Consider the following 27,673-nt stretch of genomic DNA (forward strand, 5'->3'; position numbering starts at 1 on the left):
GTGCCCAGCGTGAACATGCAGCCGCACAGGCAGGAAGTGGTTTTGGACCATCGCTGTCCCGCTGACGCCTCCTCGTCCAGGAGGTGGGAAGTCCATGCACATCCGTCCCCCACGGCATGGTCCCGTCCCCCGCGGCCCCTGCGCTCCCTCGGGGCTGGAGACTCCCTCGGGTGGTGGGGATGCAGGCCGCCCACGGGAGTGGCCGGACTCCATCTGCCCAGACACTCCACGGGCTCCACCAGGACCTCGGCGGGTTCCGGGGACCCAGAGGGCTCAGCGGGGCTCTGCAGCCTCTTGGGGACGGGGCGTCCCAGCTCTGTCCACCTGCTCAGCCCCCGTCCCGCCCCTGCAGCGTAGCTCCACTTGGACGAGCTGTCCCGCCCCTGCCGGGGGTCGCCCTCGCTCGCAGGGCCCACTGCCTACGTTCTGGGGTCGACAGGGTCGGGGGCTTCCTCACCCGCTCCCCGCGGCCGGCCTTCCTTCCTCTGAGCCCCTCTCAGGGGGCGGCTTCCGTCCTCAGCTATAGGATCGAGCGTCTCCTTGGCTCGGGCACCATGGCAGATACCCCAGACCGGCCCGGCCAGCCGTGTGCACCCTTCCCGGGGCCTGGGGGCCGCAGCTGAGGCGGGGTCAGCAGGGCGGGTCCCCGGTGCTCCCCTCCCCTGCCTCTCCGGGGGCGCCGCCTCGCATCCCTCCTGGTTGTGGGGTTTTGGCAGCCCCTGGGTGGCCCCACCAAGATGGGGTGCATGGAAGTCAGGGGCCGAATCCCCTTGGGGTGGACGGTCCCCTTGGTGGGGGGAGCCTGTCCGCCCCTGACGCCTGCCTGCCTGCAGCCCCCCCCGCGACCTCCCGGGCACTGTGCCACTGTCACTCACTCTCTTGGGGACAAGCTGAGCGTTGGCTCGGTGCAGTGGACCCGGGGCTAGTGCCAGGGGCTGCCGATGGGGGCAAGTCCTAGCTCTCCCACAGGGCTGGGGGTGGGAAGGGGGGGCGGGGGGATGAACACGTCACGGGGTAAACGTGCTCACGATGCCCAGAGGGCGCTGGGGGGGTGCCGGGTCAGAGCCCTCTGGGGGGGCCAAGGTCACTAGGGGGACGTCAGGGCAGCTGCAGGTCCCTGGGGGTGGGGGGCGGCCATGGCAGGAAGCAGGACCTGTGGGCGGCCCGGACGGTGGGGTAGGGCCAGGGCAGCGGGTGTGCCCCGTGGGGTGAGTCGGGCTCAGAGGCGTGGCTTCCGCGTGAGCTCGCCGTATGTGGAACGAGGTCCGCGTGTACTTAGACCCACGGGGTCGCTCCATTTCCTTCTCCCGCGTCTGTGTGGCGGGGGTTGGCTTGCCTGGGGTCGAGCTGTGCTGCTGCGGCAGGGACTGAGGTCAGGGGCATCGTGCACAGCGTGCGGGTCTGAAGGTTCCGTGATTCCGTCCCGTCTGCCGAGCTTCCCGCACGGAGTCGGGGTGTTGACGTCCGTTTCTCCCAGTGCTATGGACTTATTCAGGGCTTATTTATATTTGTCTAACTTGGGGCTGGTGCTGGCTTTACTGGCACATCACCGACCTGGCCCGGGGACGGCGGGGTGTCCTTCGCACCCACGGTGCTTTGCAGAGCTGCCACCTGCGTCCCCATCATGTACAAACCGTCGCTGTGTCGGTGCTGAAGACGCTCGGAATCTGCTCTTAGCACTTGGGCGCTCACGTGCGGGATGTGGACTGTCCTCTGGGCGGGCGTCAGGCCCCCGGCCTTCCTCTCTCTGGTTGTGAGGCTCCCCCACCCCTCCCCACCCCACCCCACCCCACCCCACCCTGGACCCCCGTCCGTTCTGTTCCCGTGACATAGAGGTCTTAGCTTCCACACGTGCGTGAGGGTGCATCTCGCTTAGCATGGCGCCCTCGAGGTTCACCCCGTCCTGACGGTGGTGGGACGTCCTCGTCTCTGTGGCACACGGGGCTCCCTTGTGCATGCGTGCACACCGCATCTCTATCCCTCTGGCCGTCGACAGACTGGTGGCTGCGATGCTGCTGCAGGGCTGCATGGAGGTTCTCGAATTGATGTTTCCGTGTCCTTAGGATCAGTACCCAGAAGTGGGCGTCCTGGACTGTACGGTCGCTCTGTTTTAATGTCTCGAGGGACCTCCACGCTGTTTGCGGAGCGGCCTTCCCACTGACAGCGCACACGGCCCCCTTTCTCCCCCGCCATCGCCAGCGCTGGTGACCTCGCGTCTTGGCGATGACGGCCATCCTCATGGCTGTGAGGTGATCTCTCGCCGTGGTTTCCGTTTCTCCGACACCGACGGATGCAGAGCATGTGTTTGCCTACCTGTTGGCGTCTAAATGTCTTCCCCGGAGGGAGGTCCCTCCACCGCTGTTGTGTTCTCCGAGGTGGGAGGACTGGCCTGGCTGGAGGCCGCCGCCCTTCCGCCACGGCTCAGCATGCATCATCGTTGCAAGTCTTTGACCTTTTAGGGAGCTTGAAATCAGGAAGTCTGGGAGAAATTTCCAGATTTCCTGGTGCTGGCTCAGAATGTAGGGAGCATGTGCTGGGGCCCAGCCGCAGGGGGCAGCCTGGGAGGGAACTCAGGCCTGGATGAAGCCTCCAGGGAGAGGCTGTCTGCAGTCGGCTGGAGCCGAGGCCCACGTCCTGGTTGGACCCCCACCCCCACGGAGGACTCGGGGCACTGAGCGCATCTGCAGGAGTAACTAGGTGCTCAGAACAAAGTTCAGTCGCTAGAAGTTGATCTTTCCAAACAAAATGTGTGCAGCAGTTTCTTGCTCCAGAGGGACGAGCACAGTCAGGGTGGTGGCTGTGCTGGGGCGCAGATGCCGGGGGTGTAGGTGCCGCGGGCATCCTCAGCCCTGTGCTCTCAGCCCCTGCACGTGTGGGGGAGAATCGGATCTCCACTCCAAACCCCTGTGATCCCGTGGGATATGGAGGTGCAGAGCCTCTAGGACTGTGAGTCCCTGATGCAGAGGCCTGTGTGCTTGTGTGTGCACATGGGTGTGCACGTGTGACTGCACCTGTGACTGCGTGCATGCATGCACCTGTGACGGCTTGTGCACGTGATTGCTTGTGAATGTGTGCACGTGACAGTGCATGTGTGACTGCATGCGTGTGTGCACGTGACTGTGCATCTGTGACTGCGTGTTTGCATTCATGTGTGACGGTGTGTGTGTGCATGTGACTGTGCACGTGTGACTGTGTGCGTGTGTGCACCTGCTTATGCACGTGTGACTGCATGTGTGCACCTGTGACGGCTTGTGCACATGTGATTGCGTGCATGCATGCACGTGTGACTGTGTACCTGTGACTGCATGTGTGCACCTGTGACGGCTTGTGCACATGTGATTGCGTGCATATGTGCACCTGTGACTGTGTACCTGTGACTGTGTGTGCACGTGTGACTGCATGTGTGTGCGCCTGTGATTGCACGTGTGACTGCATGTGTGTGTGCACGTGACTGCTTGTGCACATGTGACGGTGTGCATGCATGCACGTGTGACTGTGTACCTGTGACTGTGCACGTGTGTGCACCTGTGATTGCACGTGTGACTGCTTATATGTGTTCACATGACTGCACACATGTGTGGCTGCTTGTGCTTATACATGGTGCACATATGGCTACATGTGTGTACACATCTGTGTGCACATGTGCCCGTGCCACTGCATGTATGCCTGCACATGTATGCACGCGTGGCTGTGCATGTGTGCACGTGTGACTGTATGTGGCCACCTATGAGCATGTGCTCGTGTGCACTTGTGACCACACCGCGATACCGGGTCCAGTGCAGGTCTACAAGTGGATGGCAGGTTGGTGTCCGCGGGAACCGGTGATTGTCCTGCAGCTGCAGCTAGAAGCCCTCCACCTGCACCTGAGCCCTAACTTCAACGCGCCTCGAACCCCAGACCTTACCTGGTTGCCTCTTGGCATCCGCGTGCCTCAGCCTAAGACGGTTCATCATAAACAGGGTTTGGATGAAAAGGTCTAGATACGGAGCGTGGAAGCGGCACTGGGTTTGCAGCCAAGGCGTTCCCGTCTCCTCAAGCAGAGCGCTTCAGTGAACTCGGTCGGAGGCATTGGCCGACTCAGAGTTCGCTGCTTTTATGTGTGGTGGCTTAATTAACGGTCACCTTGAAAATCGAAGAATGTGTTTTTACACAGGGTAATTACACAGTCATTTTGAAAATGTATGTTAAGTCTTCCTCTAAGTATCGTTTATTGCCATCCCGGCGCCGGTTGACTCACACGTCGTCTAAAGCGTGACGACCCTCGTCCGTAGGTCTCTGAAGATAGTTTCAACCGAAGTATTTCCTCACCGCGTGAGCTTCAGGAACAGAGCGAGCTCCTGAGACGGGAGGAAAGCCTCCTGCCTCAGTTCTGACTTTAATCCAGGGGTGATGTGGTCGGTCTCGACGCGACAGTAGCTAGAAGGCGTCTCAGAGGTGGACGCAGGCGCTGGGTCGGATGCAGACCCTTGGCTACGGCCGTCATGTCGCGTGGGGTGGCCGTAGATGGCGGGACTTCTGGGCCCCGCGCGCCAGGCGCTGTGCTGAGCAGCCCGACCGCCTCATCACCCCTCGCGCTCCCACGGCAGCCTCGGGGGCATGGGGTGGCATCGCCCCCAGCTCACAGAGGAGAGAGCTGAGGCTTGGCCTGGGCCGCGTGGGCCACCCACGCGCTGGGTGGGACGGGAACGCGGCTGTGTCTCCATCGCTGGACTAGATCCTTCGTGGAGATGGCGCCCGGGACCAGGCGTGCGCGTCAGACTAACAGCGTGCTTGTTAGAATGGTCGTGGGGCGCCTGGTTGGTTTGTGAGTCTTGACCCCGGGCAGGAGTTCCAGCCCATGTTGGGTGTGGACCTACCCCCCCCCAAAGGACCTGGATGAAATGACGTCTGGTCCTTTCCCCTGATCCGTGTGCGTGGATAACTGAAACTAAAATATATATTTTTTAAGATGGATCCTGGAATTCCGAACCTCAGAAAGTGATAAAATTAGGCGTCTTGCCGGTTCGCAGCCTGGTGATGGCGGAGGACACGTTATGGGCGGCTTCCGGAGGCCAGGTGTTCACCGTCAGCACCGAGACCCACGCTATAGAGGTGAGTCGCCTTAATGAGCGTGGCGCTGCCCCACTTGCCCCCTGAGGCTGGTGGTCGGGAGCGCCTGGCCTGTAGGGGATGCAGGCGCCTGTGCCCTGCCTGCCCCGAGGAGGCTGCCCTGGCTTGTCTGCGGATGACAAGACACCCTAGATGAGTCCACTGACCGCGCGGCCACGTCCCTCGGGGTATTGCTGGTGCTTTCCTGCCAGTCCTACAGACGCGCTCCTTTGAACACGTGCCCAGCGTGAACGAGGGCATCTTCAGGGCCCGGGGTCCAGCAGCCTTCGGTCAGTGCAGGAAGGGTCGGGAGACGGCTGGCCGTGGGGGCCGCAGGGCCGCCTCTGGCTCCGCGTCCTCACCCTTCCAGACCTCTCGGGTGGAGGTGATTCTTAAAGCTTACGCAGAATCACAAACTTGGAAAGCTGGAGGACGTTCTCTTTACTTTCCGGGGGCGGATCTCCTGCCGGGACGCAGGCTTAGAAGTTGCCGTAACAAAGGGAACAATGAATTTCCTAAAGTCTTAGAACTTTCCTGTTCGTGTTCAGTGAGCGTGCGTGTGCTTGTACAGAAAGGTTTGTAAGTGACAGGTGGAGGCGTTTCGTCTGCCTGCGACCCAGAGTCATGTCCTCGCGGAGCCCCGCCGCCCGCAACCCTCTGTCCCTTGCCCTCTGAGCAAGCTCAGGTGATAGAGCTGTTTCCTGAGCTGGGGCAGTGAGTCAGAGCCCGGGTTCCCTCGACCTCCACCCGCACAGTAAAGTGGTCTCTGTGGGCTCTGAGGCTCCGTCCTGGGGACTCCGCGGAGGAGCAGCGGCGGGTCAGCGGGTAGGGCCCTGGGGCCGTTGGCAGCACACGCAGGGACACGCGCGTGAAAGCTGTTGGGACACACTTGGCCTGGTCTGTGCTCGCAGAAGGTGGGACATCAGCCTCGCGCCCGGGAGCGCTGTAATGGGGTAGCGGGCGGCTGACCGCGGGGGAGGCCGAGGGGCGTCACCAGGTGCCTCCCCTGCACACGCGGGGCCTGCGCTTCCCGTCGGACTGACGAGCGCATCTGCACCTGGCCCTGGAAGTGCCTCTCCGCGTCCAGCCGGGCCCTGCCTCCCTAAAGCCTACAAGAGCCAGCCGCGGCCCTGCCTGAGGGCAGGTGGCAGGACGAGGAGAGTTGCGGCCTTGATGCCATGAGCACGGAGTGCAGAGCCGCAGGAGGCTGGCTGGGTGGAGCGGGCATCCCGAGAAGGCGGGCATGGTGCCTTGCCGGGGGAGGGTGTGCGCCAGGCCCAAGGCGAGGCGGGAGGTGAGGTTGGTGCAGCTGCACCCAGAGGGCACCTCACGCTCGGTACCGAGGAGCTTGGAGTAATGTCCCCGGGGTTACCCGCTCGCAGCGGCCTGCTGGAGGCGTCCATGGAGGGCCGCACGTGTCCTTTCCTGCCGGGACCCCCTCCTTGCCAAGTGCGATGCTGAGCCCCTGAGGGATCTTACCGTGTGGCGGGTGTCACAGGGCCGCGTTCCCCAAGGTCACGACCGGCCGTCCAGGGGGAGCTGCCGGAGACCACCCACGAGGAGGAGGAGTGAGGCGGCCGCACGGACACGCACCACCCGCCATGAGGTGCAGAAGGCACAGCCCCCGCGGTCCCGGGCAGTGACCCTGCGCGGAGCGCTCCTGCGGCCTTCAGGGCGCTCGTCACGGAGGCAAATTATGGGACTGGAGGACCAACAGGGAAATAAGAAGCAGCAGAAGGTGGGCGCGCCCAGCAGCAGCTCCTGGGAACGTTCTAGAAAGCTGGCTCTGGGCCCCCCCCCCCCCCCACCTGCTGGTTTCATCGAGGGCTGGAAACCTGTTGGGGAGGAGACACCACGGCTGTGCTGCCTGATGCCCGGGGAGCACCGGGAGGTCCTTCCTACGCTCCCCACGGCACTGCCCTGCCTCCCCAAGGCCGTTTTCCAGGGAGCAGTGACCGCGTGGCCGTGAGCCTCTGGGGAGCGGCTGTGGCACGGGCAGCGGTCTCGGCGGGCAGTGATCATGGCAGGCAGTGCCGGCCTGTCCTCGCGGGACGAGGGGGCACGTGCAGGGCTGCTCATCGGGCGCCCCGTCCTCCCCTGGCCCCGCGGGTGGACACGCGGCCGTGGGCGGTTGTCCGTCCGCTTCCTGCAGGCCTCGTCTGGGGAAGCCTGTGCCCAGAAGAGAAAAACAGAACTTCTTCCCTGAGAAGCCCGACCGGAGGGTAGAGCCTCGCGTGTCCCGGTGGCAGCCGTGGGGGGTGGTCTGTGCCCGCGCTGACTCTGGGGCCCACGCTCCCTGCTCCCTGCGTGCACGAGGACTGTGCCACCCGCCGCTGATGGACATGCTCACTGTCAGCTCAGCTTGTGGCGTGTCACACGGGCTGCGGGTGCGGGGTTTAGCCCGGCGCCCCCCTCTGTGGGCGTAGGCATGGCGTGTCCTCGGCTCTGCACAGCCCCGAGCTCAGAGGAGGAAGCCCTCCACGTAGAGGATGTTGTGGGGCTTGGGCCGCGGACCCGGGCAGCTCCGGGGATACCCGTCTTGCAGCTGATCCTCCGGGCGTCCCCCCGCGCCCCTTCTCCACAGCTGTCAGGCAGGGCCGGCCCCTGCCCAGGGCTGGCCTACCCCTGCCCGGGGCTGGCCCCTCTCATAGGGCCTCAGAGCCGCTCGCCAGGGTGAGACACGGGGCAGAGTCAGCAGGAAGCTCTGGAAGGAAAGGCCTGGTCCCACAGGGAGTAGCAGGAGCCTTCGGGACTTGGCCGGGGTGGGCGGGGACCCAGAGACCTGTGGGCGGCCAGGGAGCGCTCGGGGCAGTGGGGACGGGCACAGCGGGCTTCGGGGAACCCAAGTCCCAGGGCCCTGCTGGCCTCCTGCCTGTGGAGCTTCACCTTCCCGGACCTTCCCCCGCGCGCCCAGAGGCCCTCCCTCGCCTTCCTGCTCTGGCCAGCCTGCCAGGCCCACAGGCCTTCCAGTGGGCTCTTGGGGGCTGCGTGTGCGCCCACACGGGTCCGACAGATGCCGTCAGGCTCCGGGAAGCACTTGCACCTGCTGGGGAGCCATAACGGGCGGCTGACTGCTCGTGTGTCTGTGGTTTCCGTGTGCAGCGCCCTTACTGTGGCTCCCTGGGTCGCAGCGAGCCCCTCTGGGGTGCCCGCTGGACGCCCGTGGCCGGTTCAGCCGTGTGACCCGGCAGCTGAGTTGCAGCTCGGGGCCGGGGGCAGCTGCTCCAATGCCGGGTCAAGGCTCCGGTGCCCCCAGACCCCATTGACTGTGTCCCTTGACCTCCGCAGAGCCAGCTGGAGGCCCACCAGGAGGAAGGCATGGTCGTGTCTCACATGGTCATCGCTGGTGTGGGGATCTGGCTCGCCTTCACCTCTGGGTCCACGCTTCGCCTCTTCCACACCGAGACGCTCAAGCATCTTCAGGACATCAATGTAGCCACCCCCGTCCACCACATGCTCCCAGGTGATCAGACCCGGACGGGGAGGGTCCCGGGGAGGAGAGGGCGCGGGGGTGGGGGGGCACAGAGCACAGGCGCGGCCCCCTCGGGGTGAGGGCACGGAAGTGCATTGTGCGTTAGCTCAGGCCCGGGTAAGGCCCCGTTCTTAGAGTCAGAAGCCCTTGACTGTGGACGTTTTGTTGGACCCTGGCTCACGGGTGCCAATGTGTCCCAGTGGACGCCCCAGAGACTCAGATCCCAGACAGGCAGATGCAACAAGCAAGAGGGTTTATTGGACGTTTGCGCAAACGGGCTCTCCGCCTCAGAGGTGGCAGAGCAGAGCGCCGATTAGCAATTACAGGCATCTTTTAAAGGCAAAAAAACCGCGGGAGTAGCATAGCATTCGGGTTATGACATGATTGATTTCTTTGAAGGTCAACACGACTATGTTCAGGGACTTTCCCAGTCAGGGCGAGGGGGGATAGTTTTTTTATCTCGGAAAAACAGAATGTTTTTGTTGCTTGAATTCATGGGAGGCACCTGGATGAGCTGCCTCAGGGTTAGGCCTGGTCCCACTCACGGGGGGCGGGGGTGTGGGGTTTCTTCAGTTTCTCGTACTTAAAGCTGATGAGACCGGGCCCTGGGAGCGGGGCCTCGAGCTGAAGAGCAGAGAGAAGGAAGTGCAGCGGGGCAGAGTGGGCTCCCGGAAGCCAGAGGGGCAGCCTCGCGGCCGAGCCCACCAGGCCCAGAGCAGGAAGGAGGCCCCGGCAGGGGGGGGAAGACGAGCAGAGAAGTGGGACTGCGGGAGTGGCAGGTGGCTGCTGCATGTGCGGGTAGCTCGTGTGCATGCATGTAGCTGCCGTGTTGCTTGTAGCTGGTGTGTGCATAGCTGGCGTGTGTGCATGAGCTAGTGCGGGTGGACGCATGTGAATGTGCGTGGCTGTCGCATGTGAGCACGTAGCTGGTGTGCACCTACGCGCGCGCGTGGCATGTGTGCCACATATGTATAAGCATGTGGTTACCTTGTGCGTAAGTGGGCAGCCAGTGGGTATCAGCAAGCGCCCGGTATTTACAAGTGTGTTGGTGACGTGTATATGCGCGTAGGTAGCGTGCGGTCCTGCGGCCGGTACCTCATGTAGCTGGTGCATGTGACCTTGTAGTTCGAATGTACTCATGTGTCCAGTGTGCATAAGTGTGTAGTTAGCACACGTACATCATGTGTAAGCATGTGGCTGCGGCATGTGTGTGGCACGTGGCTGGTGTGTGCGTGCACAGAGGGGTACGTGTGAGCATGTCACGGATGCATGTGGGCACACGGCTGGACACGTGTAAGCAGGTGGCTGCTATGCAGGAGCTGAGGGGCAGAGGGGGGAAGAGGCCAGCAAGGTTGTGGCCGAGAGTGTGCAAGGAGCAGCCTGCAGGGGACAGAAGGAGGGGCCGTGGGGACCTGCCTGTGTCGGGAGGGACCCGCTCTGGCCCAGAGAAGCAGTGGCCTGGGGCACAACCGATTACGGGGAAGGAGGGCCGGGAAGTCTGAGCCTCAGGGCCTGGGTTGTGGGGCCACAAAAGCCCCGTACGTTGCACGTGGTGCTGCGGAGCAGAGCGGCCCCGTAGGAAGTTGGGAGGAGCGTGTGGCACGTGGCCGAGGAGTCAGGAAAGGGGTGTAGTCGGGGAGATCATCACCTGGTGGGCAGCGAGGGACGGGGACGGGACAGAGGGTGACCGGTCAGAATCAGGCCCCACCCTGAGGAGGTGAGAGGAGGCTGCAGAGTCAGAGGGAGCCCTGCAGTGTGCGGATATCCACGGGGTTGGGATGGGGTGGGGGTGGGGGCGCAGGCGGGGGGGCCAGGTGGGGGATGGGCCAGGGGAGGGGGGCCAGGTCGGGGGGCTAGGCAGGGGGAGCCCAGGGGAGGAGGGGCAGGTGGCCTGAGAACCAAGCACGTGGCCTGAGAGCGGGTGCGTGCCTGTGTGAACATGTGTGTATGCACCTGCAGGGTGCAGCTGTGTGCATGGGGCTGTGTGGGCGTGTGAGAGCGTGTGCACATGCGTGTGCGTGTGCGCATGTGAGGTGTGACTGTGCAGATGAGAGCGCCTGGGTTTAGCGTGGGGCGTGTGTGCCCGTGTGAGGGAGGAGCTTTGCAGCAGAGATTGAGTCTGCACTTCGGCTTGGCGGAGCCCGTAGCCCACGGCAGAGCCATGCTAGGCGCCCGGTCAGGTTGCCTCGTAATCGACCGCACGTGTTCGGCAGCGTCTGCGTCCTGTAAGCGCGTGAGCGTGGAGAAAATCTCTTAGAATGGTCGGGGCCCCTGCCCCGCGGGTGGTGGAGTGAGTGGTCAGAGTCTCACACGTGCAACGCGAGTTCTGTTCCGACTGGGTAGCCTGTGTGTACCCGTGTGCGTTTAAAAGTGGCGAGAGTAATGGTGTCAGCGGGAGGTCTTGCGCTGGTGTTGGTGTCCATCGGTTGGTGCTTGTTGGGCAGCTGGTGGCTGGTTGCTGGCAGGTCGGTGGCTGGTGGCTGGAACATGGTGAAGGTGCCGTGGCTTAGGCAGAAGGCGCTAGAGGAATAGTCACCGTGGATGCAGGAGAAGCAGGGTGGTTTGGGGTCGGGTCTAGAGAGCCTGGATGAGGGGAGGACCGTGGAGTTGGGGACGGGGGAGGGGGGGACCTGGCAGCGGGAAACAGGCCGACGTTGGGGCTGGGTGAGGCCGAGAGCTGTTCCTCTGCTGTTTGACACACAAACCGCTGCAGGCGTGCGGCTCACGTGAAGGCGCACACTCTCCACCTCGTGGCCGTGTGTGCACGCATGTGTGTGTGGCGAGGAGACAGCGCAGGCGTGACTCTGACAAGCGTTTCCTTGGAGAACGCAGGTGCTTCTGTGCTGTGAGGAGACCCGGTTGTGTAAGGTCCGGGTTGGCAGCCGAGTGGCCCACGGCCGCCCTGGGCCTGTGAGCACACGGGAGCTGCGCTGGGGCTGCGAAGGCCTTTCTCTTGCACACGTGCTGGTAGGGCGGGTGCTGGCGCCGGGCTCTGCCGTCACGGAGGGCATGACACCGGGCCCATCCTGGGGGCAGTGCTGGGAGCCCCGACCCGCTGTCACCTCACACTCGCTCCCCGAGGTCGCGGCGGGTTGTGGCGGGTCCGGACCCCCAGAGGCCAGCACCCCCAGGGCTGCCGTCCACCCAGCCCTGCCCCCTCGTCCACACCACTCTCCTGTTCTCACGCCCTCTTCGTGGTGGTTTCAGCCTCCAGCCCACGGCTCCTGTGTTTGTGCAGCCGCGTGGCTCTGCGAGTGCTGGTCACGGCCACGTGGGCCCTGGCGGGGCCTAGCGGGTGTGCAGCGAGCTCCCTGAGTGCGGCCTCCTGGTCACAGCACCACCCCCACTGCCTGGTGCCCCTGCCTGGTCTTCACGGCAGTCTCTCTCCGAGGCCAACGCGCCTGTCGCTGACCCCGTCCCCCCGAATCCCTCGCCTCCGTGCTCCAGTGCATGGGGGTGTTTTACGCTGGACCTGCGTCTCCCGCTCCCATTGGAGGTCGTCGCCCCCGCAGCTGAGCGGCCTGGGGGGAGGGTGGGTGTACAAGTGGGATTTAGCTCTGCTCAGGGCCGGGTGGCGTCTGTCACGCCTCCCACGGCGGCCGCTGGACTCGACCCTCTGGAGGGCAGGACGCGGAACTGGTCTGATTTCTGTGGCACTTTGTGATTCAAGAGCGGGACAGCCGAGCAGCCGCGCCTCCCCTTCCGTCGTAGCAGCCGTCTCAGCCTCGGGCTGGGTCCCCAGCGACGGGCCCTGGTGCGCCCCACTTTCCCCCAGAAGTCATGGCGCGTGTCTCTCACGTGCGGTGGTGCCCGGGGGTGGGGGGGTGCTGGGCTGTCGCTCACGGGCACTGCTGGTGGGGACGGCCCGGCAGCTCACCCGGACACCGCGTCCTGCACGTGTCGCGGCACCAGCCTCCCCGAGGGCCGTGTCCTGTGTGTAGTGGGCACGGGAGGCAGCCTCTTGTGCTGTCGCTGGCCGGCGAGATTCCGGAGCCTTCTGAAGGTGAAGCCTCTCCAGGCAGGAGGAGCAGACGTCAGGGGTGAAATCGAGGCTCTGACTCAGGCCCTTCCCCAAAGTCGCTCCGTGGAGTTGGTGCCGCTGCCGGGGCCTGAGCCGCGGCTCCAGGACGTTGGTGCAGCGCCTCCTGCTCACAGTTCAGTGCTGCGGACCCTCGCGCCCACGCTCCTCGGCACAGGCCGCGTCCCACTTCACGCCGTCTGGCAGGCGACGGGGAGCTGCTGGTCAGGAGCACGTGGACCCCGTGGAGCAGACTCCAGGTTAGAAGGCGCAGGGTTCCCCGCAAAGACGGACGGACCTGCTGCCTGTGGGTCGCGAGCAGTGGCAGCTGTTTCCCCTGTGACGTGGGCTTTCCTGCTTTGTCCGGAAGGTCCAAGGGAGAATATTTTGGCGGAAAAGTTGTTAGAGGTCGTGGTAAGCGAGCCCCTCCGTGTCCCCACCGCGTGGGCGCCATGCCTCCCAGGAGGGACCTCGCCGCAAAGGCCAAATGAGGTTTTTTTTTAAAAAAAAAATCAGTGTAACTTTAGAAAGGATGTGCGTGGACCACATCAAGAGGAAGTTGAGCAAATTGGAGCAGAGTCGGGACCAGCTGTGAATTAGGAGCAAAGCCGAGGGAGGGGCCTGGCGTCATCCTGGCTCGGGCCAGCCTGGGCCCACCAGCAGCAGCCCTGCCGGGTGCCGACCACGCTCTGAGGCTCGGGCCCCGTCCGTCGCCCGTCGGGGTGTCCAGCACGAGCACGGAGGTGAACCTCCCAGCAGCTCCCGTCCCACTCGTAGTCGGGGTGGGAGTTGGTTTCATCCGCTTCAGAAACTGCCTGCGCACGTGTCCCTGTAGCTTTACACGTATTTGACCCCGAACAGAATCGCATGCAGCGCCTGCCCGGCTCCAAACCCAGTCCCCCGAACAGGCTTCTGGGGAACAGAAACCCCGTTAGCTTTCAACCAGCACGTGAGTCTACACTGACAGACAAAACTGAATCTTTTTGTTGTTGTAGGTTTAGTTTGGGGTTTTGGAGGGTTTCTGGGTGTTTTTCTTTGTTTGTTTGTTTGTTTTTTGCCATCGCAAGGGAAGTCTTAAGAGCGGCCGTGTCGCTCTCCCTGTGGCCTCGGTGTTGGCCCGTCTGCATGTGTTTTCAGCAAGGTGAGCTGCAGGTGGGCCGCAGACGCGCAGAGTAGCCGTCAGGCCTGCAGGGAGGAGAGCACACTGACCCTCGGGGCCGCGGGCAGGCTGGACCGTTCTTGCGTGTGCCCGACCTGAGAGCCCGCAGGGAAGGCTGGGAGCCCCTGAGCATCCTGGAGGCGGGGATCCCGCCCGGGAGCCCCCCGCGGGGCGGCACTGCGGGGCCTTGGCCGTCAGACCAAAGCGCAGGAGCAACCAGAGCTGGGAAGGCCTTTCCGGCTGCCCTGTGTCCTGTGAGCGTTGCCCAGGCCGCTGCCCACACCGAGCCCGGGGCCGCAGGAAGCCACTTGCTGGGGCGCGGGGTGCAGGGGTGCAGGGGCTGCTCTCCCAGAGGGCGTGGCCACCACCGGGGTGCCCAGGATGGAAGCGGCGCCCGGCCCTCCTCTCTCCCTGCTGCGGTCATGGGCACAGCGCATGGTTGAGGCCCGGGGGCCCGGCGTGCGCCCCGTCTGCAGGCGGTGGCATTTCCAGGCCGGGCGCCCAGTGCCTGCCCCTGTGCAGCGCCACTGCCGAGACCAGAGCCCGCTCCCCTCCCCTTTCTCCCCAGGGCACCAGCGCCTGTCCGTGACCAGCCTGCTCGTCTGCCACGGCTTGCTGATGGTGGGCACCAGCGTGGGCATCGTGGTGGCCTTGCCCGTGCCCCGGCTGCAGGGCATCCCCAAAGTGACTGGTGAGTGGTCGCGGCTGCGCGCCTGTGCCTCCCGGCCCCGGCCCGCCCCCCGGCCTCCGGAAGCCCCGCGGTCTCCGTCGCGCTTTCATGTCCCGGGAGCTGCTTTAAGCAAATAACGGCGTCAGTTATTTGGGCTTTTTTCCCTTTTCGCATACTCTGTAGCCTGTGTCTGTTCATTTGCATCCACAGTTCTTTCTTTTATTTTTCTGCTTCTTGGGGCCCGGGGAGAATTTTACCCCAGGAACGTGTTTTCATGTCACCTGAGTTGCCACGTATTACCCTCCATCATTTACATTTGGTCTTGCTCAATGGCATGGATGCTTTTTATGCTTCACACCGCAAAGAGGGAAGCTCAGCGTCCAAACAAGCTGCGGTGCCCTTTTTCTGCAATGTTGGTAGGAGTTCAAACGGGCGCAGTCTCTTTGGGACACAACTTGGCATTTTGGATCCTAAGCCTGAAAATGCTCTTGTGTCTGGATTCAGGATTTTTCAGTTGAGAAATCTGCCCGGTGAAGCAGCCAAGTCCATGAACAAAGCAAGATGCAAATAGAGATACTTGGCACGGCTTCGGTTTTCTGTAGCACAAAATAGGACACAACTTCAAAATCAGGGGTGAAGAGATGTGTAAGAAAAGGCTGTAGTGGGTTTTAGAACATAACGAGCCGGTGCAGGTGATGTTTGAGTGATCACAGAGCAGTGTCAAGTCTATAAGGAAAACTAGGATCTCAAATTTTTTTTTTTTTAAGATTTTATTTATTCATGAGAGATCCACAGAGAGAGGCAAGAGACACAGGCAGAGGGAGAAGCAGGCTCCCTGCTGGGAGCCGGATGTGGGACTTGATCCCAGGACCCCGGGGTCACGCCCTGGGCCGAAGGCAGGTGCTCAACCGCCGAGCCACCCGGGCTGCCCAGGATCTTAAATTTTATATTGATTACATGGTATCAGCCACATGGGAAAAAAAAATCAGAGAAAAAAAATTATGGGAAACTCACCAGGATGTTCATGAGGTTCTATTTCCGCAGTTTCTTCCTAAAGACAACTCTAGGACATTTCATGGGACTCCTGTTGTGAACAGGTCTGTGCTTCACAGAAATGACCAACCTGTAGGGCTAAGGATCCCAGTTTTGTTCATTCGTCTCCTGTTTTCTGTTTTTCTTATGATCTATATTTTGCACACACACAACATTGCGTGGAATGGATGTGCGCAGGCTCCGTGGTGGTGAAGGGGTCACGCCCACCTGCAACTGGTGAGGGATTGGGGTGTCACCCCGACCCAAGGTGCCCCTTCCCCCCACGACCGTGCTTAACTCTCCTCCGCGGCTCACGCATGCCCTCGTCATCATGTGTCTTACCTGCATGTTTACGAGCTGTTTGCAGCTCTTCATGTTGCATGAAATGTCTCTGCTCCAACCGGCCTAACGGCGTGTGAGGTGCACGTCAGGCGTGGAGCCGGGTGTGTAGGTACGCACGTGCTCTCCTTCCCTAGGTGGCAGGGAGAGGTGTCCCCGGGTTGTCAGGTCGGTGACACCTCCTGCACTGGTGTCCGAGCCTTCCCACCCCCGGGGTTCCCACCGGCACCTGCTGTTTGCAGCCATGCCTAGGGGAACAGCAGCTCGCCCTGCACCCTGGCTAAAGAATCCTGTAATTTGATCTGCTTTGGCCAAGGTGGGATGAAGGGGAGGGCTCAGGCCCGTGTCAGCCCTAAAGCATCTGGTTAGAAGGGCACATGCTTCCCATGTCCCTGTTGCCTCACCCTGTTGTCCCTGAAGCAGTTGAAAGCCTGGACACTGTGCTCTCCCGACAACATGGAACCAGGGCACTCGGGGAGGGGGAGTAATGGATGTTTCAAAAGAGACCTCTGGGTGGTTTCTGATATGTGCTCTTCAGGTTAGGTAAGGATTTTAAGATTAAATTCACATCGCTCTTAAATCCCCCCTAGATAGCTGGAGGGATGGATAGATGGATAGATGGATGGATGGATAAATGGATGGGTGGATGGATGGATGGATGAATAGATGGATGGATGGGTGGATGGATGGATGGGTGGATGGATGGATGGATGAATAGATGGATGGATGGATGGGTGGATGTGTGGATGGATGGATGGGTGGATAGATGGATGTGTGGATGGATGGATGGATGGATGGGTGGATAGATGGATGGGTGGATGGGTAGATGGATGGATGTGTGGATGGATGGATGGGTAGATGGATGGGTGGGTGGATGGATGGGTGGATGGATGGATGGATGGGTGGGTGGATGGGTGGATGGGTGGGTGGATGGATGGGTGGATGGATGGGTGGGTGGATGGATGGATGGATGGGTGGGTGGATGGATAGATGGATGGGTGAATGGGTGGATGGATGGGTGGGTGGATGGGTGGATGGATGGGTGGATGGATGGGTGGGTGGATGGATGGGTGGATGGATGGATGGATGGGTGGGTGGATGGATGGATGGGTGGATGGATGGATGGGTGGATGGATGGATGGATAGATGGATGGATAGATGGATGGATGGGTGGGTGGGTGGGTGGGTGGGTAGATGGATGGGTGGATGGATGGATGGGTGGATGGATGGATAGATGGATGGATGGATGGGTGGGTGGGTGGATGGATGGGTGGATGGATGGATGGGTGGATGTGTGGATGGATGGATGAGTGGATGTGTGGATGGATGGATGGGTGGATGGATGGATGGGTGAGTGAGTGGATGGATGGATGGATAGATGGATGGGTGGATGGATGGGTGGGTGGATGGATGGATAGATGGATGGATAGATGGATGGATGGGTGGGTGGGTGGGTGGGTAGATGGATGGGTGGATGGATGGATAGATGGGTGGATGGATGGATGGGTGGGTGGGTGGATAGATGGATGGATCGATGTGTGGGTGGATGGATGGGTGGGTGGGTGGATAGGTGGATGGATGGATGGATGGGTGGGTGGGTGGGTGGATGGACGGGTGGATGGATGGATGGTAGGTAGATAGATGATAGTCAATGATAGATGACAGATGATAAATGATAAAAGGTAGATGGATGGATGGATGAGTGATTGATCAATCCTCAGGTGAATTAAAACCATGGAGGGAGCTCATTCTAAGCCATGGAACCCTCTGGTACTGAGACATGGCAGGAAGCTACTGGCCCTTTAGACCTCTTGTGTCTAAAACCAACCCATTTCCAGCATTTAATTTTTCGGTCAAGACTAGGTCCCTGTCTGCAGGGAGTGGGCAGGGAGGCCCCTTATGGGGCGCAGGGCAGCGGTGCTCTGCGGGGCCCATGTGGACATCAGGATCTTAGACCCTCTCTGTGGATACTTCCGTGGATCCGCTGCAAGTCCATGAGAGTGCGCAGCGGGCGGCTCTCCCCACTTGACGCTGTGCCTGGTATCAGAGTTCCATGGGGGTTGGGGTGGCTTGGACGAGAGAGGGGTGCCTGTTGATTTCTCTGTGATTCCGTCTGTTGCATGCGGCCGTTGCCGACTGATCCCCACTCAGGAAGAGGCATGGTCTCCTACCACGCACACAATGGGCCCGTCAAGTTCCTGGTCATGGCCACTGCGGCCCTCAAGACGGACAAGGACAAGCCCACGGACAGCCCGCCAGCCTGCGCGGACCCCCAGGAGGAAGAGCAGAAGGACGTGCCCCCTGGCGAGGGCCTGAGTCAGGGCAGCCCAGATGCTGTCTGGCTGGGCGCCTCGCTGGGTGCCGGGACGCACAGGAGCGAGGTCTCGTCGTCGTCCGGGTCCCTGACGCCGTCGCAGGGCTCGGGCTCCCTGGAGCCCAGGTCAGAGGAGAGCGTCGTCTACGATCTCCTGCGGCTGCCCAGCGTCCTGCCGGGCAGAGGGCGGCGGGCCAGGAGGGCGAAGGCCAGCTCGGTGCTGGTGGTGTGCGGGGGCCAGGGCCACCGCAGGGTGAGCCGGAGGTCCCGGCAGCAGCGGCCCGAGGAGCTGGCCGCCTCCGTCATGGTGTGGCAGGTGCCGCTGCTGACCGCGTGAGTCCAGGCAAAGCCGTCGGGCCGCCTGGCGTCCTGGTACCTGTGGGCTTGCGGGGAGTCCGGCGCACTCGGTAGCACGGAGATGCCTTGACCGTTCTTAGGACGTCTCCCTCGGCTCAGAGCTGCCGTCTTTACTTCTCCCACGTGTCTTCAGATTCCCGAGTAGAGCTCGTGGCGGCGAAGGGGGCCAGTCCGCCCACGGCGGGCTCCGCTTTCTGTGGTGAGCTGGGATGTCCGACGTGCGGGGTGTGCTGTGTGTATATTTTAACAAAGTAGTTTTTTATATATTTTTTTCTATTAAAAATTAACAGTTAATGTTTTAGGGAACCAAACGATCTGTAACGTTTCACAAATAACGTTTGCTTCGAACCAAAATGCTCACCCCTTCACCTGTGTGTAGACTCCAGCATCCACGCCACAATCCTTCCTCCTCATGTCAAGTGTGTGGGTGCCCGTGCTGGAAAGCCCACGTCCCCCGCGTGCGCCGGGCGGCCCCTCCGTGGTGCTCACCGGGGCTGCGGGCGGCTGGCCGTGGGTTTCAGGCCGCACAGCTGCCTGTGCGCTGGGTGTCCCAAAGGTGCCCCGGGGCCCGCGGGCGTCTTGGGGTGTGCGGTGAGCGTGAGTCCCCGATGCTCCACGTGGTTTTGTACTTACCGAGTGGTTTACAAACGTTAATGCGGGCGTCACCGGAAGTAAACTCCTCAGCACTTTACAGATAAGAATGCTAACTTTATGACTTGGCCAAATATTCTCCAAGGTGCACATGTACCCCCACGTGAAAGTAGTATCTCCTGAAGCTTTCTTAAATTGTTAGCTGCTACCTTAAGTCATAAATAAAGTTTTTATTTAAAAATACAGTACCCGGATTGCCTTTTTTTTTTTTTTTGCTGCCCACAAAACACGAAGGAGGGCCTTAGGTTCTGGTGAGTTCGGGGCTGGTCCGCTGCCCCCCACCCCCACCTGCTGGCTTGGGAGGTGTGAATCCTGGAGACCGTCCGAGTACGTGGAAAAGCACGCGTGATTGGAGGTAGGTGCTGAGAAACTGAGACTCACGTACTTGGCAGTTTGAACTATGAGTGACGTCCTGAGTTGAATGAATTTAACGTCAGATATGAAGAGAAGTGCCTGTTGTAGACCAAACCTCCTGATTTTTGTGCCGAGTAAACAGTGGTGTTTCTTGGCCTTTTCGTGGGCCAAATAAAACAGAAGTGCCCTGATGTGTGTTCTATTTAAACCTTGATACTCAGAGATTTTTGGTCTTGATCGATATCTCCAAAAACTCAAAAATAGCAAGTTTTCTTGTGTCAATAAAAAAAAAGTAACGGTTGAGGTTTGCATGTGTAATGCTGATGTATTTAGGAAAACCTCCCGCGATGCCACATATCATACTCATGTGCCCGAAGCCTTGCAGGGCCTGTTGGGCCCCTTTGGGGCTGTAATTGTCTCCTGTCCCCACCGCCCAGGAGCCCTGTGCACCGCCTGCTGCGCCCTGAGAGCTGGTGAGCGCACAGTGCCTGGGACTCGCCGGCCTGCCTTGGGGGACGCTGTGGCCCCTCCGGCCCCTCCGGCCCCTCACACGCCCTGGGGCAGCAGCCACCACCGCTCCGGGGCCCAGGAGGCCTGAGCTGGGGTCCATGTGCCTCCGCGTGGGGTTGGCCCCTGGCACCCCAGTGGCATCCTGGGACCTGCGGTGTCGACCCACAGATGCAGGTGAGTGTGGACCAGAGCTGTGCACGGGAAGTGTGCCCCAGGGGAGACCACAGATGCCAGCCCAAGTGATGCCAGGGGTGCCCTCCCGACTCCTGGGGCCTCCAGCCACTTGCTCTGATCAGCCACCCCCCCCTGCCCCCCACGGCCCCCCCACCTCCTAGAGCCCCCAGCCTCCCTCGGGCCCTCCCCGTCCCTTGGGGTCCTGCTCCCCACGTGCTCCCAGCCCCCCTTGGGCCCCCGCCTCCCTCGTGCCCACTGCTCCCCTCAGCCCCCCCCCCGTCCCTTTGGGTCCCACTCCCCACATGCTGTCAGCCCCCCTTGGGCCCCCTGCTCCCCTCGGGCCCCTGCCCCCCTGGCCTAGGGCCCAAGCTGATGAGGGACCCGCTCCAGCAGCTGTCCAGGGGTGCTGGCCCAGCTCTGAAGCTCGGCAGATAAGGGGCTGCTGAGGAAAGTTGGGGCGAGAAGCCGGGTGGGCGGACAAACTGCCTTGCCCCTGGCCTGTGCCCTCTGGGAGCCCGCAAGGCCTCCCCGCCCCAGGCCTGCGCTGCCCTCCATCGCACCTGCCTGTGAACCTGTGAACGAGACATTGGCCCAGCAGGAGCCTCCCCGAACCTATCTATGGGGAGTGGGGCCCCCCTGGGCCGACTTGGCACAGAGAGGGGTGATCGGAAGTGAGAGGAGCCCTGGTGGAGTCAGGGAGCAGCTGGGCCACATGCACACTGAGAGGACCGTGAGCCTGGAGAACTGTGGGGTCCTGGGGAGTCTGCAGACCTCGTCCTGATGGTCCCTCAGCGGGACTCCTCCAGGAGCTTGCCCTGGGCCCTGACACTAGGTCCCCAGTGAGGTGGGGGGCTGCCCTGGAGGCCCACAGGCACGCAGTGGGGGGCGCCCTGACAGGGCTCTGCTCTGCTGGGGCGCTCTCTGCACCACCTCCCACTCTGTCCTGGCTGGGGACACCCCACCTCCTCCTGTCTCTGCCCCCTGACCTCCAGGTCAGGGCTGGCTGGACCAGGTCCCCCTCCCTCTCTGAGCTGACAGGTGTTGCAGAGCCCCCCCACCCCCACCCCCTCCCCAGGACCTAGTTCTGACTTGATGCACTTGGACTCCTGCAGGGCCTCCTGGGTCCGGGCACAGTCCTTTCTGCAGTCTGAGCCTCTGGGAGGCATTTTCCTGAGCTCACGGTTTCCTCTGCAGCCCTGCTTCGGGCGGGGTGGGGTGGGGGGTCGGGGTTCCGCAGGGAGGCAATGTCCCAAAGCCCGGGCGAGGCCCCCAGGCCCCTCCACCGGCAGAGGGTCCTTTCAGGCCCTTTGGGGACTCGGGGCCTCTTCTGGTTCAGGGCACCCAGTCCTGTGGGTTTGCTGGGCGGGGGTGGGGGTCCTCCTGGTGCTTGGCTGCAGCACAGCCCGTGGTCAGCGGTCAGGTCGGCCGAGCCTTCCCTGCGCCTGGGGCAGTCATATGCTGGGCTGTTTCTGACAAGCGGCAGAAAAGTGGGATTCCGGCAAATGGAGTCCTCTTTTTTATTATTATTATTATATTTATTTATTATTTTATATTATTTATTCTATTATCATTACATTTATTATATTATTATTTATTATTTTTTATCGGAGTTCCATTTGCCAACATACAGCATAACACCCAGTGCCCATCCCAGGTGTCGCCCTCAGTGCCTCTTATTTGATTTTCTGAATCGTGCCCTCAAGCATCCCGTGTCCATCAGTATTTTCTAAATTCAATTGGATAAGCGTGTCCTAGATCCTGAGGGAAGTGGGATGATTTCTAGCCAGTTTTCTGACCCGTAAAAGGGACATGGAAGAACTTGCAGATTTTTGGCAACTTTTGGATTTTATGTGCACGAAAGTGCTTCATAAAATTGGATATTTTTATGGATAAAGGGCTCGGGAGTATGGGCATCGCTAGTGACCTACGACTCCGTTACCCGGGACACTGGGCTGTCTGAGGGAGGACAGTGCAGGCTGCCGTCCTGGCCCCGAGCCGCGATGGCCCAGCGGGTGTCTGGACCCTTCGGCCTCCTCCCTCCGCTGACAGTGGAACGTCACCGCCCTCCCCGCCCGTGTGGGCTGACTCAGGGCAGAGGCGCTCCCGCACGGCACCCCGCACCCCGCACCCCGCACCGCGCCTGCACTGCCTCCTCCGTGCTGGTTGTGCTCGCCGGCGAGGGGCCAAGTGGACAATGTTCACTCGGGCGGAAAACGAGGGCGAGAGACCGAGAGCGAGTGACAGCCGGTGGGGCCGCCCCTCTGCTGGGCCCTGGCTTCGGCTCCCGCGGCCTCAAGCTCGGGATTAACCCTTGCAGGGCGCCTCGCAGAACCCTCGGCCTCCCACCGCCCTGGCTGAGCACAGCTCTGGGGCCTTGTGGGGTTCCCCGTGCGCCCCTTGTCCCGGGGACCTGCAGTGGGGCCACGTCCCCTATTCCTCCTCCGAAGGCGGCCAGCCCTGGGTCCCCGTGAGAAGGTGCAGGCGGGGGCAGGAGGCGGTGGCCTGGGGAGCTCAGCTGACCTGACCTGTCACCTGCCACCTGTCGAGTGAAGGCTGTGACCTCGGCCTGCTCCACACGGGGTCCCATGGTCCGGTTGTGCATCTTGGAGCTGTCCGGCTGTCGGTGGACGCCCTGCGGACACAGCTCCGGGAGGACGTCCAGGCACCCCTGTGCGATGAGGCCACTGTGGCGGCCTGAGGGGACCTGATGGGAAGTGGGGGACAGGGTGTGGGGGGGTACGGGGTAGGGCGGGGGGGGCCGGCTGGGGCTTCTGGGCGGCTGGGGTCGGCGGGTCTGGGGCCTGGCTGCACGGCGGGGCCAACACACAAAGGGCCGGAGCCGGAGCTTCTCTGCGACGGGGCAGCTTTCCCCGCAGTGCCGCCGCCCGCCCGTGACCGCAACATCCTGGGGGCCTCGCGGAGCGCGTGGGCTGTGGGCCGTGGGCGATCTGGAGCGGCCTCGTGCCAGCCGGTGCTCGGGGCAAGGGCACACGTGCTGGTCCCCGTGGTCCTGCTTCCCTCGGGTCGTTCACGGGGCTGGGGACACAGGAGCGTGACGAGCAGCGGCGAGGTGTGTGGGTCGCGCTGCTGGCAGGTGACCCCTCGAGCTTCTGCAGGGCGTGGTGCGGTGTGGGGTGCGGAGTGGGGCACAGAGCAGGGTGCAGAGCAGGGTGCAAGTGGAGGTTGGTGTGGGGTGCAGAGTGGGCGCGCAGTGCAGGGTGCGGTGCCCGGCGTGGAGGGACAGCTCCGGGCACCCAGTTCTGGGTACATAATGGAGGAGTTACTTTTATTTATTTTTTTTTGCTTATCAAAAAAAAAAAGATCATTGTGGACTTACTCTTTCCTCGTGCCTGACTGTGGGATTCTTGTCCACGTGGGGCTCGGGTTCTCAGGCGGGGGTGCTGTGCCCTCCCCCGGGGCCATGGCAGCGTCTGGGCTGTGCCGGGGAGTGGGGGGCGGGGAGTGGCAGGGGAGGAGGAGCAGGTGGGCAGGGAGGGAGGAGCTGCGGGCAGGGGTGAGGCCTTGCTGGCCGAGGAGAGGAGACCACTGGAAAGCAGGGGGCGGAGAGCGGGTCTTAGGGCCGTGGGCTTGAGCGCAGCCCCTGGGAACTCGTCCCTCACAGACTCGTCCAATGTCATTGCGTGTATTTTTTCTTTTCGGTTTTAAGAGCAAACGATACACTTTCCAAGGGGAATAAACGGCACCGCCGAGCCTGCTGTGCCCTGTCCCCTCCTCTGCGGGGCCTGCTCTGAAGTTCTGGCCCCCAAATCCTCCGGGTGAAGCCCTAACCCCAGACAGGTGGCACTTGGAGAGGGGGCTTTGGGGGGCGAATAGGGGCAGATGAGGTCAGGAAGGTGGGGCTGGCCTGGGATTCGTGGCCTTATCGAGGAGGGGACCCCCGGGCTCGCTCTCTGCCGCGTGAGGACACAGCCGGGACCCCCCCTCAGCACCCACCTGCTGCCTCCCTTCCAGCCCCGGAGGGAGAAGGATCAGGGGTTGCACCCCGTGCCTGCGGCGGGGCTGACTGAGGCGGCCGCTGAGGCGCCAGGCCTGCTGGGAGCCGGTCCCTGCGGGAGACCCTGCAGGTGGAGTGGGGTGGCCCCCCAGCAGAGGCTGGCAGGGGTGCTGGGGGGTAGAGGCGGCTCCAGAGGGGCGCCACACACAGGTGGGAGAGCTCTCGGGACCTGGGGGGGTAGAAGGACTGGCAACTCAGGTGTGGGGAGGCCCCCGGTCATGCTGCCTCCTGGGTGAAGGGACATTTCACCCCAAGACCCCGTGTGGCGGCTGCAGGAGGCTCCGGGGTGGGGGGGTCCACTGGCACCCACGGGTGGTCTCCAGGAAGGACTGGCCCAATACAGTGGCGCTGCAGGGAAAGGGGGGAGCGCAACCCCGGGGTCCCCGCCCACTGACTCCAGAGGCGTCCCCCCAGGATGCCCCGGTGGGGAGACGCCGCAGGAAGCAGAGACCCCTCAGGGCGCGGCGGGGACAGGTGGAGGCCAGTCCCAGCTCCCGCCCTTCCCCTGCCCCCGGCCGCCTGCACCTGCCGCATGGAACAGAGCAAGGGGCGTGGAGGGTGGGGGCCAAGAGGAAGGGGCGGGCGGCCTCCCCCCCCCCGGGGGGGTTCACAGCGGCCGGTCAGGTTTGAGGCTCGTGGTTTTCAGGAGAGGGTTCCTGGCACCCGCGGGACCCCGGAGAGCCGCGGGAGGGCCCCGTCCGGTGTGAGCTGGGGCGCCTGCCTGGCGGGCTGTTTATTGGAAATACTTTAGAGCCCATTTTCAAGCATTCCGCCCCCCAAACTAATAATTGCCTAATTCCACAGTAAGACATTGTCTGGAAGAGGGCTGGGTGGTCGTCGCCGTGCCCTCCCGGTGCTGGGGTCCTGGGCTCATGCGTTGGCAGACGGGGACCTGGAGCCGCGGGCTCGGCGCCCAGGGGCAGGGGGGGTCCAGCTGGGGCTGCGGCCGCCCCCCCAGACCCGCCAGACCCGGAGCGTGGGGCTTGGTGCACAAACGGGGGGCGTTTTGACAGCATGGATGTTGGCACATTTAACTCCCTACTGAGGAAATGGCTTTGTATTTTGCGTGTCGTTTCTAAATTCACTTTTTTTTTTTTTAACCAATTCATTTTTATTGTATTTTTTTAAAAGGCTAATCCCTAAGCAATGAAAAATAAGAAAAGGCAACAGCCCTGATTCATCACAGCAGACAGTCTGAAAGGCTCCATTTTCACAGAGAAGACACAAAACCCTTGTGTTAGCTCCGTGGGGCCGCCAGATTGAGGCACCACGTGGGGCTGCAGACCACAGGGACTCAGCCCTCCGCGGCCTGGAGGCCAGCCTGAGGTCCCGGTGTCACGGGGCCTCGCCACCTGAGGCCCGAAGAGCCTCCGGCCTCCGCCCACATCCCTGGCACCCTCGCTGGCACGTCCACCATCCCAACCTGGGCCTGCCCATGGCTTCCCTCAGCCCGGCCGTACCCGTGACGAGCCTCCGTGGGGACACAGCACGCTGCCCCGGGGCCCGCACGGCCTCGTTGCAAGAGGGCCGCCTTCAGAAAGGCCCTGTCTCCGCATCAGGTCCTGTCCTCGGGGGCCGGGGGCTGAGGACTCTAACCTATCTCAGGCGGGGGTGGGGGGGCACAATTTAGCCTTTAAGTTGCGGTTAACTGGGTAAAGTGCCCTTTATTTTTTCAAGATTTTTTTTTACAAGATTTATTTATTCATGAGAGACACAGAGAGAGGCAGAGACACAGGCAGAGGGAGAAGCAGGCTCCATGCAGGGAGCCCGATGTGGGACTCGATCCTGGGACTGGGAATCACGCCCTGAGCAGAGGGCAGATGCTTAACCTCTGAGCCACCAGGTGCCCCAAGTGGCCTTTTTAAAAATAAAACAGTTTTTATTTGACAGAAAGAAAGAGAGAGAGAGCGAGCATGAGCACAGGGAGGAGCAGAAGGAGCAGCAGACACAGGGAGAGGATGCGGGACTCGATCCCAGGACCCGAGATCATGACCTGAGCCGAAGGCAGATGTTTCACTGACCGGGCCGCCCAGATGCTCTGGATGAAATGTCCTTGTTTACACTTTTGAGGATTTACTAATTAGATCTTTACTATGTTAAAAAAAAAAACAAAACAAAAAGCTTGAAAACCTGCTGTTTTTGCGACCAGTGGTGAGGGCCGTAAGTGATGCATTTAGATTGGGGTTTGGTTTTACGGAGCTGCGGGTGTGGGGCCTGGGGGCGAGGCTCGGCCAGGCTGACGCAGGATGTGCCAGGAGGCACAGGGCTGGCAGGTGAAGCTCCGAGGGCGGACCTTTGTCTCCCAGCATAGAGCATTTGGGAGGTTGGGGTGGAAACCAGGGGGGAGGATGAGGCCAGCTGGACACGGTGACTCCTGTTCCTCGGAGTGCGGTTCTCGCGCACTTGAGGTTTACTCAAGTAAAGGGCACTTGAGCCCCTTGAGGTTTACTGCGCAGATCAGGCTCATTCATTTGAAATGACAGGGCTGCAGTCTGGGGCCTCACGTGAAATAAGAGCGTCACGTTCAGCTGAGAGCTGAGATTCCTCAAGTGCAGAGGAGCATTCCCTGCCCCTGCGGTGCCTGTGTGCATCCGCCCCGAGGCGTTCTGCACAAGTGTACGTCCATACGCATGGAGGGCATGGATTTCCGTGAAATCATATTTAATTGCAAGCAGCTTGCTCGGACATGACGGACACATACCTTGAAAGTATCTAAAAACGACTATTAAACTTGTCTTTTCCGAAAGAAGGCTTACCGGAACCAGCACGAGCGACCTCGAATGGCCTTTCAGTGGTTGCCGTGTTTATTGCCTCCCGGTGGCCTGTGGCCTTGTGAGGGCCGGGCCACCAGCCCCGGCAGACCGGGGTGGAGGACGGTGGGAGGTTCCCGACCACGAGGCCTCATCGTCCCGTGGGCTCAACAATCACTGGTCCTAACTGGGTCTGGGAGGCTCGAAAGACAGGTCCCTGTCGTCCATTCACACCAGGGACTGGCCATGACATCACGAGCACACGGTCAAGTGTCTATGCACGGTCCACACTCCAGTGTCTACGCTGTTTCAGGGGATGTGGGAACCTACTCTGAGTGGAAAACTCTCAGGCACTGGCGAGCCAGAAACTTGAGAAAACTCGGGAATGAGGGAAAGAGCCTCACCCTAGTAAGAAGCAGCGAAAGTGGACCCAGAGTCCATCCAAGCTGGGGCGGGGGTGAGTTGGGAAAAGGCGGATCTCAGGGAGCCGGCCCTATGGGGACGGTGGCTTCATGCTCGTACCATGTGGGCAGAACTTTTAAACGAAGCAGGGAATATTGTTTCCACACCAGCACACAGATATTCTAATTAATTTTTCATGCCAAGAGACTCAAACTACTTTGTAGCACTTGGATCAATTCCTGACAGCTACCGGAGCTTAATTGCTGTTTTTTTGGAAGGTGGGAGTGCGTAAACTCTTTGGGGCTATTAAAAGCTTTGGGTAAAAGATACAAACCCAGTGATCCGAAGGGGCACCTGCACCCCAGTGT

General features: G+C 61.6%; 1 protein-coding gene and 1 long non-coding RNA gene across 6 annotated transcripts in view; both read left to right on the top strand.

Moving 5' to 3' along the window:
• The window catches only part of ARHGEF10 (Rho guanine nucleotide exchange factor 10), a 90,260-nt gene extending 70,975 nt beyond the window's left edge, over positions 1-19,285 (top strand). For all 5 annotated transcript variants that reach the window (XM_041751758.1, XM_041751760.1, XM_041751761.1 and 2 more), the window contains exons 25-28: positions 4,949-5,091; positions 8,377-8,551; positions 14,306-14,428; positions 17,930-19,285. In XM_041751758.1, the coding sequence (XP_041607692.1) occupies positions 4,949-5,091; positions 8,377-8,551; positions 14,306-14,428; positions 17,930-18,429 (941 nt within the window). In that variant the 3' untranslated portion in view covers positions 18,430-19,285. The remainder of the gene's footprint in view (positions 1-4,948; positions 5,092-8,376; positions 8,552-14,305; positions 14,429-17,929) is intronic.
• Positions 19,286-19,341: 56 nt separating this feature from the next.
• LOC121489148 lies at positions 19,342-25,688 on the top strand. Its single transcript, XR_005987284.1, has 3 exons — positions 19,342-19,455; positions 19,892-20,138; positions 25,285-25,688. It is a non-coding gene; the product is annotated as an uncharacterized LOC121489148 (long non-coding RNA).
• The last annotated feature ends 1,985 nt before the right edge of the window (positions 25,689-27,673 follow it).

This window comes from Vulpes lagopus, chromosome 4, assembly GCF_018345385.1.
Source record: "Vulpes lagopus strain Blue_001 chromosome 4, ASM1834538v1, whole genome shotgun sequence".
Classification (NCBI taxonomy): Eukaryota; Metazoa; Chordata; class Mammalia; order Carnivora; family Canidae; genus Vulpes; species Vulpes lagopus.